The sequence below is a fragment of the Lissotriton helveticus genome, chromosome 1_1, assembly GCF_964261635.1.
Source record: "Lissotriton helveticus chromosome 1_1, aLisHel1.1, whole genome shotgun sequence".
NCBI classification, from domain to species: domain Eukaryota; kingdom Metazoa; phylum Chordata; class Amphibia; order Caudata; family Salamandridae; genus Lissotriton; species Lissotriton helveticus.
In genome coordinates, this window is record NC_136057.1 from 1314363764 (window position 1) to 1314378651 (window position 14888).

The 14888-nt window shown below is 42.9% G+C and overlaps 1 protein-coding gene across 1 annotated transcript in view; it reads right to left on the reverse strand.

Annotated features, from left to right (window-relative positions):
* The window catches only part of NOTCH3 (notch receptor 3), a 209312-nt gene extending 208695 nt beyond the window's left edge, over positions 1-617 (reverse strand). Inside the window, exon 1 of the mRNA XM_078681656.1 lies at positions 405-617. Within this exon, the coding sequence (XP_078537782.1) occupies positions 405-474 (70 nt within the window). The 5' untranslated portion in view covers positions 475-617. The remainder of the gene's footprint in view (positions 1-404) is intronic.
* Positions 618-14888: the final 14271 nt, after the last annotated feature.

The following is a 14888-nucleotide window of genomic DNA, read 5'->3' on the forward strand; positions in this document are numbered from 1 at the left end:
ATAACAAGCGCAATAAATCACAGCAGCCAGAGGTGTACTCCGACCCGAGGAATTGTGCAATTGACTCCCAGCGGCGCCCGGCTCTGCCTGCAGCTCGCTTTGTCCCAGCCACACTCTCCGCGCCGTCCCATCCCCAGAGCCCCTCACTCTGGCGCTCTGTCCCTAAAGTTAAGTTAATACAATAAAAGTTTTAAAACTCTGTCCCTTCTCCAGTTCTCGCTCAGTACTGGGAGCTCGCTCTGCCCCATCCACAAAGTTAAGTTCGCTCTTTGTCCATCCCTGGAGTGTAAATCTCTCTGTGATCTCCGAGGTTCATAGATCTGTTTTGAAGTTCGGAGATCTGCCCGATCCCCGGATCTCGCGCCCCCTTGTGCCCCTGTCCCGAGGGTCGGCGCCCCCCTTACCGTGCCCGAGGTCCACCCGCAGCAGCAGGGCGCAGAGCAGCAGGCTCCAGGCCGCCCGGCGCGGCCCCATGTCGCGGTGGTCAGTGCAGGTGTCCCAGCCTCTCACACATCCATCGGGCTGCACCCCTCCGCGCGCTCTGAGCCTCTGCCCGGCCCGGGACGGCTCCGCCGCGCGCACTCCTTCCGCTGGCACGAGTCCCGGCCGCGCTCTGCAGGAATGTGTGGGAACCGGCCTGCGCGCCGCGTATCCCTCCGCCGGGCCGAGGGGCGGACCCCTCCGCGGGCCGGGCCCCGCCTCAAAAGCAGGGAGAGGGGGCGCAGGAGCTGGAGGGCGAAGGAGGGAGGTCACTGCGACGCTATCCTCTCTTTAATGACACTTTGTATGCCACTGTGCAACGACAACACCGAGGGAGCTTGGTGCGGGCAGAGTACCAGGCTAGAAGTGTCCCTGGAACTTATTGTCACTTTTGCCTCATGTAACTTAACGTTTGCTTTTGTAATTTGTTCTCATGTAATTTTCTCCTCTTGTAATGTTACTGTTCCTATTGTGAAGTGCTCTGACACCTTCGGGTAAAGTCCGCGCTATATAAAAACGCATAAAATAAAAATAAATAAATAAATAAATTAACCCCGTGCATCCCCTCCAAAGAACAACACCACAGCAGGGGCTAATCACCCTGGAGCCGTCTGCATCGCGCTGCCACCCCCTGCCCACCTGGAAACCTCGTTGTAACCCTGGTGGCCTCTATGCAGCACCCGCACTCTGTGTGTAGTCAACCTCTGGGACACACCGAGACGCGACAGTCATCCGCAAAGAACATTTTTGGGTGTGAGACAAAAGAAACTTTAGACTATGAGATGAAATTACAACACTTTAGGCTTTAGACCAGAACTGACTGGGAACTCAAAGCAATCTTGGCAATTTTTGCCAGACTAGCCCCCTACGAGATCTAGCGAGTGAGCCTGTCCACTGCAAATGACAGAACATTTAGGGTAAATTTGTGCATTCTGCAACACACTTGTTATTACATATTTAATTGCATTCGTTTTCAAGCATACTACATGATGAGCTTGCTGTGCACCAGGATGCAGCAATCTTTACTGGGACTCTTCAATGATTCCCTCACTATAACCCTCCAACGGTACCTCTCATCTATCCATAGTTCCTATCTCACATGTATTTTATTTGGGTCATAGCACCTTTCATACCAGTGTAGGGTGTCGGAGCACTTTACATCACACTCACATACAGAGACAATGAATCATACGTGTGTAAATCGGTGTATAGAAAATGTTACATAAGGCAAAGGGGACTACAAGGTGTAGGATTCACGTCACTGAAACTGGTAGACATTTTTTAAGTGTGCTTGGTCTGGAAATGCACAAACTCAGGGTTCAGAACATAACACAGTGGTTAGGGTTAACTTTAATTATAGGAATTTATTTCTTTTTTACCTAAATCATGATAATAAAAGAATTGGCAAAAAACATAACTTTCTAACCTGTACCATCTAGTTTACATGCAGCTCTTTGATGGCAGTTAATAGCTAACTTTGCTAGATTACTGTTCCTATGTCCGCATACTGTAACTACCTTTGCGGCCTAACGACTTTCTTTGTATTTATTTATGCATGTACTTCACTCATAAGATATTGCATTATATGTAAAGCGCTCTGATACCGTCTGGTCTAGCTAGCACTATAAAAAACGTGTAAATAAATATGATTGTAACTCATGAACTGTACAGTAATAAAAGAATCTCTGTGACCAAAGCAGTAACCCACTGAGCTGTGCACATCAAAATACTGTCCTTTAATATGCATGGTACAAGTTATTTGCAGCAGGCATATTAACCCTCTGCGCTACCTTAGATGGGTCACAACTGCAACTGGACAAAACTCCCATCTCTCTTCAGAAGGTATATTAATCACCAGAGTTATCTTAACACCTTCCCCAAAACTGCTGGATATACAAGAAATTTGCAGTGCTTTTAAAACTTCTGCACTGCTACAAAACCAGCCCGCAATAACAAAACCGTCCCCCATCCTTTCAGTGAAACGCCGAATGCCCGTACGGCCTGTCCAGCCTTGTTTTTGACTTCAAATAGTAACAATGATATGACAATATTTCAGCTGCTGAGCAAGTCTTCATTTTCTCTCCTCGCCTGTCAAAAGGTTGGCACAGCTCAACGTCAGAGACAGAGTCTTCACGTGGACCTGGTTAGCATGAGCAAGAGAATAGTACCACTGAAGCACGTTATGGTTATACTAATAACATTATTTAATTGCTACAGTGAACTCGAAATCACAGTTTCTCTTAAAAATGTCCTGGTCACAATATTAGATTTGTAATGCCATATGTCTTAAGCGAACAATCGTTTCTCTTTTTGTTTTTTTGCAAATTAACCACACCTCATTTCAAGGATCACAACCTTTCTTTGAAGGTATGACCCTGCAACCTAATAATACCCAATCTCATTTTGCTGCTCTGGTAATCCCAGCAGCCATTGGCATGAACTCACATGTGCCCCCGGCTTATGAGCAAACCCAGCCCCAATTAATTCAATCCATCACAAGGAAACTGGAGTAAATGCATGGAATGCTTTGAGAGCACAAGACTAAACCCAATACCCAACAATACACATTGTACTAACTACTAATCTTCAGCTTCAGAGAAGTTTCTGCCCAGCGTAATGCGCTTCAACACCCCATATTGGGTAGTAAGCAATATATAAATGCAAATACAATCTTTGTTTACAGTACATGAGTCTAAATAAAAAGTGTTTTGCCTATTCATAATTTTGCGACCCCCCCCCCTCTTCCCTTAACAGTGGCCAGGATTAGATCACTTTTGGAAAATAATAACTTGTACACAAAGGACACTGGTTTTAGAGACCAATTACTTGGCCTACCCATGGCCTTCAACAAAGTTGAAGAAAGGCCTTTACTGTCCACCTACTTTCACTGGAAGGAGCTGGAGGCAATCTTTATTTTTGCCATCCAGAGATTGTGGCTGAGCCAGGGACGTCCTGTTCAAATTTTAAGTCATTGAGTGCCTATTCCCTTGATCCTATCCTCAATTGCTACAAATGTGAACTTCCAGCATATTTCAGCAACACTGAGTTGTATTTGTTGCAGCAGGTGTGGTGGGACAATCACTGAACTAGGCAACCTCGCCTTCTGGCCAAGCACGGTACAGCTAAGATCGTGATTGGTACACTAGGAGCCAGTTTAGCTCTTATACGCCTGATAGGGAGGATACAATGTCCCATATGTGTTTGTTATTCTCTGAAGCGCCGGGATGCCCCTTGGCTGGGGCAGCTGTGCGCTATAAAAGTGCTTTTAACATAACCTAACATAACATATTTTGGGGAACTAGATTAATCTCCCATAAAAAGCAACTTCCTGGGCTATATACTGGATAAGCACCTCAACCTTACCCCTCAGGTTAATTATGGATGCTGACTTTGTTTGCTGTACACTATCTGGCTGTAGTGAAAGGTGCACTGCGAATCTCTTTGCATGATTACTACAACACACGGAATGGTTGCTGCTGAGGAACAAGAGACTGAAATTGAAACATGTGTATGTTATTGGTTTACAGATACCCAATCGAAGAATCAATCAATCAATTAATCCCCATTTATAAAGCACACTCTGTCCTCCGTAGTGTTATCTGGGCACTGCCTATGTTTATCGTGTGTAAGTCCCTTAATACTACATTTTGGCTGCAGGCTTAAGAACCCAAAGGAGCAAGTCAGTGAATGTAGGATTTCCTTTATCAGCTTGCTTTGATTGGTTGTTGAGTGGCCCCGGGAGGTGACCCTTGCTTGTTGCCAAAGGTAATGTTCCAGTGGTGCAACCAATAAAAGCGTTGTACCCATATCTACTGATAAAGGACACCCTCTGTTCCTGCACGAGCCCTGTAAGAAGATGCTCATAAAAATATGTTTTCATAAGCAGCATTGTGCGTAAAATGATACAACCAAAACAAGTAAGTCCTGAACAGCAAGAAGTTTCTTTTTTTTTTGCAGTTTTATATAGCGCAAACTCAACACGAAGGTATCAGAGCACTTTACCTGAGCACCAGTTGCATTACAGATGGACACATTCATTTTTTTAGGCCGGGAAGATTACGTGATTTGCCCAGAATCAGAGGATTTTTGAGCTTCCCGCTAGGCTCGAAGCTGGTTCCCCAGCTTCAAAGTAGGCCGCCCTAGCCATTAAGCCACACCCTCTTGTTAGCATGTTAAAGAGTATTCAACATTGTGGTTCTGCTGTAAAAATTAAATAAGCAGCTGAGGTCGACCTTAGACTCCTGTAATTCTCGCTGTGAGATTAGGAGCCTCTTTTATGGGTTGGAGGAAAAGTTGCCTTGCTGCAAATTATGGAGTTATTGAGATCAAAACTTTAGTTTACCTGACTCAATTAGAAGTGGAGGGACCACCTCAGATGGCTCTGCCAGCACACAGTCATTTCTGGCAGCATGTTTGCCACAAGGCGACCTTGGGAGGACCGCCATAAATAATGGCCAGCATCATGATGCATGAAAACTAAGAACATCTTCCTATCCCTCATCATTGGTTGTCTCCATGGCTTCCACCCACCAGTTGGGAAGCACCAGAGTTTTGGGAAAGTAATTCCCTTAACATGGTGGCATAGACTCAGACTTCTTGGCAAAGGTCAACGATATGACGCCCTAAGAATTACAAAATGTAGGCCTGCAATTCCCATAATTTAGTTCAATAAAAGGTTTCATTATCTGCTGCGGCTCATTTTAATAAGTGTTTTGATCAAACTAGCAGCTTTGGCACATTGTGAGACCTCCAGGAGATAGCTGTCATTCTTTTGGACAAACACACAAACGTCAGATTGGCAAATAAGCTCAAATTCACCCTTATGGGCAGTGAGCCCCTTATGCAGGATTTTGGTCTGCCAGTAATGGCCTTCCCAGAAAGTTCAACAACAACAAAGACAGAGGTTGAAGTGGGTGGGATTTATTAGGAATGGCGTGCCCAAGCCTTTCCAGTACTTTTTGTTAAGAAACAACGGTTTCAGAACAGTTAATGCCACAGTGCTACATTTGAGCTGCCTCAGGTTATAGGGAAGCGAAGGCCGACCTGTACTGGCAAGATGAGAGAAGGTATTGTTAGCTAAAGAAGAATTAGCCTTCTTTCTGGGGTACCTACTACCTGAAAACATGTAAATATGTGCCTTTTACTTAATATGCAAATCTAAAGGCTGATTGGGAGCCAATATGGTCTTTAATTGATAAAATCATTTGAAGCTTTGTGGTGACAAAGTGCTATTCTTTTTGACGGGTACTGTAAGAGTGTTACCAATTATGTAATTAATTTTTTTAAGGGACACCTATAAAAAAGTTTGTACTAAGTACAGTCTGATTGTGTATTATTAAAAACATAACTTTTGACATCCTGAGTATATCTACACGTGTAAGTGTACCCTTAGTCTTTGTAGCAAATGTACTACCTTCGGCTATTCACCATTTGCAAGTGTAAATTTGCTACAAAGTGTAGACTTACAGGCCCCCACCAACAAGAAGTGTTGGAGCCCAGTTTACAAGTGTGAAATTACTGCTTGTTACATTTCACATTGTTGGACTGAGAATGCGTCTAGCCGGCTCCTACTAGCATTATGCGAGTTAAGTTAGCATTTGCGGCACTATTTTGTATTTAGCCACCATTTAGTGCCACGATCAATATGCTCCTGCCTCAAAATATTTGCCTCAGCAGAAAAAGCAGCTTTGATTGTTCTCTTTAGTATTATCCAAGGTTGAGTTCCACTGCCTTCATGAATAAATCGTTCTGTCTTTTGCATACCTTTCCTCTTGAATAAGCCCCGCTGAGATCTCTGCCACCAGAGCAGAGAGCTCACTATCGTAACATATAGGGAAAAGCAAAAAAAATTCGAACAAATCTGCAGTAATATAACATTAATTATATATATATATTAAATGTGTTTAACTATATTAATATAAAATATTTTTATGGTATATTCAAAAAAGAAGGAAATATTATTACATGTATTTATTATGTAGTAAAAATTATTACAAGTTATCTGTAGAATTAATTTAAGTTAAATTACTTTAAACAACATTTGATTTACATTTATTTTTAAATTAAAAAGGAATTAAAATATTTTAAAATAAAATAATAGTAATTTGTAGGTATGTACAATGTTTTAACACCGGTTTGCATTGACATATATTTTAAAAAGGTGAATTAAGATGAGGAGAGTGTGGAGGAAGAATGAAGTGGAAAGAAATGTTAGAACCACGAAGGGAATGGGCTACGAAAGAAAAACGTATTTTGTAGATGAGTTGCCTGTAACAATGAGGTCCGAATGTATAATGAAGTTCGATACTGTACATCTGAGAATTTCCAAATTGCTGTACTGTGATTTCCTTGTTGAAAATTCAATAAACATAAATTCATTAAAAAAAGGTGAATTCATTTAGTTTTACATCATTTCCAGGGAGGGGAATTTTAAGTCCCTACCTTCGTTATTTTGTTTGGGAGGGTGTTGCAGTACCAGTGGTTGGTCATGTGTGCTTCTACACTTACTTCAGGTCTGAGCTGAAGTGCATTTACCAGCCACTTCCCCATCCCGCCCACATATACTACTAAATGTAGGCGTACGTGTGCAGAGAGCTCAGCAATCGAGATGGACAGCTCCCACATAAAGTATAGGAGGGGCAGAGATCTCCACAAGTATGTAGGTGAATAGCATTATGTAGTACACGAGTAGTGCTATTAAATGTGCTACAAGATGCAGTTTATGATTAGCCCCATGAATCTTTTTGCTCATTTTGCAGTGGGCTTTCTTCCATTGTGTGCGGCCTATCATATACTGTGTGTAATCGTTTTTTACACTAATGGCTTGCATACTGGCGGTGGTTTCTGTCACAGGTTGAGACCACATAGCACTACAAATACTCTAAATACTCTAACAACACTATAAACACTCATGTCACTGTTCCCATATGCACCAACCAAGCTTCAAATCAGTGGCCCCGTGGTTATGCACACAGACATCTGAACTAATCAGCTTAAAGAACTGAGCTTTCCTACCAGGACAATACATTTCCATCAGATTAGTTTAACATGCATTTATTTTTCATATAAGGTGTGCACCTTCTTTTTTATGTGCAGTAACCTGGAGGTGACAGCCCAATCAAATAGTTGCACACTATTTTGTTATTTTTAGCAGTGTCTCTGTCCCATGCCCCACTCATTGACCCCACACCCATTGTACTCTGGATCACATTTCCCACACTTGCTTTAACCAGTTTGACTGCTCCACAGGGAAACTGCTTTCCAAATATGCCCTGATGTATGAGTAGTCCAAAACCATGTGAATGAAGTTGGCTGCACCAACCATACTTCTGGGACACCTATCTTCCGGTTTAGGGTATGTTTTATTCATTCGTCTGGGAGTTGATTAAGACTAGGGCTCCCGGTTTTATAGTATTTATTTTTTTAACATTTCCGTCTGTATTTATCCATGTTCTTTTTTTGGCCCTCTTATTGGTATTTATCCATATTTATTTTGTGTTTTTAGGATAAATGGAGTCGTAAGATGGTATATTTCCACATTTATTTAACTCTTAGACGTGCACTCATACGTGGAAGCCTGTCGCGTTTTAGCAAATTAAACAACCACATATAACATAAAATTGCACCAATAGGTGCAGAGTAGGTTTATAATACAAATATATGTTAACATATGCCTGTATTTAAGGAAATCTGATCCTGTTTTGTAACTCCCTATCTGTCTATCTAATCAGTTTTTGCCTGAAATTCATGAAAGTCAGCAAGGAGAGTCTTTCACAAAAAGCACAGTTTTCTGTATTTTTCCGTTTTAAAAAATAAATACAGACAGGAAACACATTGTTTTCTGTCTTTATTTATCTGTAAAAATCAGTAAAAACCGAAAACTGGGAGCCTTAATTCAAACATGTGTAGGAAGCTAAACTGTTTTACTTTAAATTGAACATTTTTGAGATTCTCCCTTGTATTCCTAAGCAGAAGCCCAGCCTGCATTGGTCAGTTACACGCCCTTGTGGGAATTCTATTTAATTCTATCTTTGGTAAGATCTGCCCCTGATAGGGTAAGAAGTGACCCGTAAAGTATGCATACCACCCTTGAGTCGTCTCCATGAGTCAGGAGTAAATGATTGTGTGTTAGTGGTTTAACCAGTTAACACTCCAACATTCTGTGGCCAGCTGTAGTCACTGCAACAAATGTCAAAAACTGCTCTACTGAGATACTCCATATGAGTCTTAGGTTCTTAAATGTATGTAAAGTACCGTTTTTAGGTAAAAACCTACCAGACAGTGCAGCTGTCTGTTTTGCTAGACATCTTAGGGACATTCAGACAGCTTTCCAGGGAATGCATACCGCCCATTGTTTTCCATTGGCCTTGTGGTTTGTAACTCACATTTGCTTGCTTTCTGTTTCCTGGCTCTATTTGTTTTCGATTTCAAAGTATTTTATAAAGTTTTACATACAGGTATATTCACTTTACTGTTACAGGGTACTAGTCAAACTTGGCTGATTTTGTCATGTTTACAGGTAGGTGATATACACGCTAGGCTGTACCCCTTTCCAATGACTTGTTAGAAGGTTAAGGACAGCTAAAAGAAAAGGAGAGAATAGAGAATGGAGAGAGAAAAGATTGCCACAAGGAGTCTACTTTCGTAGCGGCCAATTCTGGTCCTGTTCTGTACTTGTCATGTGTTGTTTTGCGGACAGTCGACCCCCCCAAGTGATCTCATGGGGGTTCATAGAGGTACAGATACTCGTCCAAGCGTTTCCACCCCCCCCCTAGTAGCTGGGCTCCAGGGTGAGTTTTGCAGTGCTATGCTGTCAGCGCCCCTGAGGTGTATCACCCAAGTGAGCCAGACCTTGAAAGATGTCTTTGCTGTGTCCTTCCAATTTGCCAAGACCAATTTCACAGCTGAGGTTAAAAGGAGGTCTAGCAGATCTCTGCCATGTTGTGAGTCAAGTGCTGTGGTCATAAATGCAGTGGTAAGGGTAGCGAACTCTGGTTGAAGTGTGCACCTCAATGCTTTTTTTTATGAAAACAAAGATTTTTCCCCAGAAGATTTTAATTTCGTTTTAAGCTGTCAAGCTCGAGCTTGTCCCTTCCCCTGCCCAAACCCAATTTACTGCATTCATCTACCAGTGCTAGATTTCTGTAAACAGGAGTTAAAATCTTGTTCTTATCTTGTTACATATACTGTGCATTCATTGACAGAGGTCACATGTCAGGCTCTCTCTTCAAGGGAGCTTGGTGTTCACGTTTCTTTCTCTGACTTCAAAGTGAGAGGACTTATGTGACAATCATGACGGCTCCGGTGAATGCTTGAGGAAGGTTGTTCAATGTTATTTTCTTTCTAGCATACAACAAAATGTAAATGTCTCTAAACTAACTGTGCAGATATTTCAGAATTAGAAAAGCCCAAATTAAGCACATTTTTTGGTAATTCTGAAGTGTGATGGAAACAAATATTTTAAAAGGATCAAAACAAATCAATACCCTAGGTGATGACATTTCCACACATTATCATTTGTACACTGTATATTTTTATCAGGGAAACTGTATGCCTGTAAAAATGTAATGGTGATTTCAATTGAAGATATGCTGTCTGTAATGGAAGTGTGCTACCACACCATGCATATTCCACCCTACGACACTTCACTCTACTCTGCACCACTCAACACCACTGCACTACTCTGCACCACACCTCTTTACACCGTGCCAGTGCACTCTGCACCTCTGTACTCTACTCTACTCTACACTACTCCATTCTATGCCACTGCACTCCACGCCACTTCACTATACTCCTCTCTACTCTGCACTATTCTACTCTGTGCCAATGCACCCCATTCTACTCTACTCTACACCACTGCACTCTTTGCCACTGCACCTTTGCCACTGTAATCTACGCTACTCCTATCTAGGCCACTCCACTCTACTCTGCACAATTCCATTCTGTGTCACTCCTCTCTATGCCACTCTGCAACACTTCAGTCTATGCCACTGCACTCTTTGTCAATGCACTCTACTTCAATGCACTCTCTGCTAAAACATTCTACTCTTTACCATTTCACTCTACGCCCCTATAATCTACTTTGTTCAACTGCATTCTATGCCACTGCACTCTAAACCACTTTACCCCGTAACTCTACGTCACTCTATTTTATGCCACCTCACTCTACCCGGCACCACTCCACTCTATGCCACCTTACTCTACTCTGAAACAATCTATTCTACGCCACTGCACTCTGTGCCACTCTATGCCACTCAACTCCATGCCACTGCAGTCTACACCACTATACTCTTCTCTGTACCATAGTGGCATAGAGTGCAGTGGTGCAGAGTAGAGGGCATAGAGTACTGTACTTTCTTCAACTGTCTCGCTATGTGGGGCCACTTTGTGACAGCCACTCAACTCTTCGCCATTGCACTCTACATCAATGCACTCTATGCCACTCTACATCACTGCACTCTGACACCCTACTCTGCAGCACTGCACTCTAAGCTACTGAAATCTCAGGAACTCTACTCTGCACTACTGCATTCTTTGCCAAATGCACTCTACACCACTGCATTCTACCATGCTGCATTGCACACACTGAATTCTATACCCCAGCGAATTTCTTCTTCTTAGCGGAGTATGATCTTCCTCTAGAACCTCTACTGCTGTTATCCTTGGATGCTGCTGCATTACTTAAAGTATATCTTTCACATCTCTTAAATAACTCACCTTTTTTTCACGCTGGTGACAACCTCCTTCTAGTTAGAATCACTGTGCACCTATAACCTCTCTAGGTCACTGGAATCGTTGTTGTGCATAACTATGTGATCTCAGGTGAATTTGTTGAACAAGTTACCAAATTTGCAGGAAATTACTAGTTTTTTAAGTGCTGCTACATATTCATCAACAGGCTCATTACCAGCTTGTTTGCTTTGAAATAAATGGAACCAATCAATGGCAACACAATGATTGTCAAGATCTTCTAAGGCATTCTTGAACTTGTTTGCCTCATTCGCTGTTCTTAACTTCTTTTCCATTGTATTGAAAATTTGCGGTCCTTCTAGGCCAAATGAATCTAGCAAAATGTTTTTTTCCTAACAGGAGTGAATTCGTCCATGAAATAATCATCTACTGTAGAGATTTCATTTCAAAGCTTTTCTTTCCACCCTGACCACTCATGGGTATCTCCCCAGGAGTTGGAAGAAAAGCCTGAGGAGAGGTCAGGGTGAAGGTTTTTGCAGCACATATTTTGTGTTATAAAGGAACACTAAGAAGAGGGAAGTGTAAGCAAATTGTATGCAGATTGTAGTCAATTTATAAAGGTCAAGAAGATATTGAGTTTTGGCTGAGCCATACAAGCACAAAATCAGAAATTAAGTCAGTGAGCCCTGAGCAGTCACAATAAGATAAAAAAAGAATTAGGATTTTATAGTTAGTGGTTTGTTATCACAATCTTTTTAGACACTGACACTCCTGTTTCATTCAGTTTGTAGAGAAAAGTCATAATCATACACTCACAGCTGGCCACACTCCAAATCAGTTCCTCCTAAATCTGGAAGCTATTTAGTGGCACCTCTGACTCCACAAATGGGTGCCATGTCAGGGTAACTTAGCAAGACCTGCGCAATGCTGTCAACGATTGGGTTAGCGTGTTCACCTTTTGTTTGAAGAATCACACAGTAACACATCATGACGTTCTCCCTGTGTGGTTGCAGACACCGCGTGGACCCACCAAGCAGCTCACGCTGGATTCTCGTTGCCCCTTGCCTTGTAACTATCATCAGCTGGATGCCCTAGTAGCTCGTGCTCAGTGCAATTGGGCATTTAATGTCATTAGGCGTAATCCAGCAGCTGACATTACACAGCCATCTCGAATCCCTGTTGACTTCTCCAGTGGCGGCTGCTACGGAACGGGGTGGTGAGGCGCAGGAGGATATTTTTTTTAAAAACACTTACCTGATTACAGCCGCACCTTGTCCTCTGTCCTCTTCTCTTCCTGGTTTCATGGCAGCATACAGGGTCCCCATAGCCAATCACTGAGCTGCTGTCACCAGCATGACAGCAGCGTTGTGATTAGTCTGAGTGGCCTGTTTGGCCAGTCTGACAGTGCCTGGGAGCCTTGGAACTGTTCTCCACCCGGTTGTGAAACACGACAATGCTAGGTGCGCATGACTGTTTGGCCGGCCCAAGACGGCCAGCCAAATTGTCATGCGCACTTATGGTGCCTATACCACTCCTCCTTCCTGTGACCCAAGTCCTACCTTAACATATCCCTGTAGCTAGTACAAAAATTAAAATGATAATGACGTTATTATCATTTTATTTTTCCTCTTTCCAGTGCTCTGAGTGCAGTCTGGCGACGCTAATCCGCCTTAGCGGAGGAGCCACCACTGGACCTCCTTATCCCAGTAAAACAAGTCTAGAGGAGTCATGCATGGCCACACACTGACACCCGTGGTAGTAACTGCTGTTTTAGGCGCTCCATGACACCAGGAGGGTGGCGTGGGTCCTCCTGGAGCTGTCCTCACCGCCTAAAGTGTAAGCAAGCCCTCCACTGTGAGGTACGTTCAATACTTTATTCAGCAACTCCAGATAGCAGTTGATAGGACGAGCATCAGGCAGAAACTGTCACACATGGAATACCCAAAGCCCCAACTTAGCACACTATGACATCACTATGACATCACAATAGAGTAAGAGCTTGACAAGGAAAGCAGACATGACAGTTGAAAGCCCCCGGTCATGGTTCCCATTTTAACTTACGTGGTGGGCTACCATACCACTAAAAGAGTGTGCCAATGCTTCTAATGTCAGTTGTCTTTGTGCACACAGCTGGAAAATGCCATCTAAGGTCTCTGTACTATATGTAAATTCATATTTTGGATGGATTTCCCTACTAATGTTTTTCAATTCCCTTTGCAGCTGGAAGATTGTTGAAGATGACTGCTAAGGTATCTAAATGTTTTGTAAACTATTCACATCTTTCCCCACCCTCTGGGATGTCACTAACGCTCCACTACTGCTCCATTAAGTTGGGCATATTGTTTTTTTCCTGTAAGGAATTGGTCTTAACAGATTCTGGTAGGGTTTTCTTTATGTATATGGTGCTTGTCTTCTTTTGAACACTCTTGTGTGCAATCAGGCTGTCTACGTTTTTTGCCTTCTTTTAAATTCTCTATTGTTCGGAATCAGGCTGTCTGAGTTTTTTGCCTTCTTTTAACCCGTTGGCTGCGCTGCCCGGTTTGTGGAAGTGCGGCACTTCCGCAAAACGGGTGGAGCCGCGTCGGCCATTGGCCGACGGCAGCACCAGCGAGGTAGTGCTGCCGTCGGCCAATGGCCGACGGCAGCATGGATAGGGTTAAATTCTCTCTTGTTTGGAATCAATCTGTCTATAAGCTTTTTAACTTCTTTTAAATTCTCCATAGTTTGGAAGCAGGCTGTCTGAGTTTTTTGCCTTCTTTTAACCCCTTGCATGCTCATGACGGTCCGGGCCGTCATGCGTCACGGGTTAGCGTGTGCGGAGGACGGCCGGGGGCCGTCCAAATCCCGCCCAATTTGAAAAACGCCCGCACATCGCGAAAATTCACCGCGCATGGAAGGGGTTAAATTCTCTATTGTTTGGAATCAGGCTGTCTATAAGTTTTTTAAACCTTCTTTAAAATTATCTATTGTTAGGAATCAGCCTGTCTAAGTTTTTTGCCTTCTTTTAAATTCTCTCTTGTTTGGAATCAGACTGATTTTTTTGCTTTCTATTAACTTCTCTCGTTTGGAATCAGACTGATTTTTTTGCCTTCTTTTAAATTCCCTGTTGTTTGGAATCAGGCAGTCTATACGTTTTTTGCCTTCTTTTAAATTCTCTATTGTTTGGAATCAGGCTGTCTAAGTTTTTTGCCTTCTTTTAAATTCTCTCTTATTTGAAATAAGGCTGTATGAACATTGATTATTTTATTGTTTCTTTACTGCGGTCGCTCTACTGCTCATTGATGTTTCTGGTAGTCACCTTCATAGGCTGAGTACGGCCCTTGTCCTAGAAGGTCCTAGACAGTGAGAAAGAGAACTTTTCATGGTTCCCACTATCTGCTGGTGTCACACATCCACCTTTTGGAATATTCAAGAAGGATCTCTAACTCTCCAGTGTACTTCCTACCAACACACACATGTTTTCTCTCCCCCTCTTTCCCCTCTCTTTCACACTCTACTTCACTCAAAGTTAGCTTGTCATAGGGGCAGATTTATAAGGCCCCTGCGCCACCAGTACGTCACTTTTTTCGTGACGTACTGGTGGCGCAGGGGGCTCCTCCATATTTACAAGGAGAGGAAAAGCCACCCTGCGTGACTTTTCCTCTCCTCGTAAATATGGCTCCTTCACACGCAGCACTGTGCGTGGAAGGGGCGTTCCATGGGTGTTCCCACGCAGCACC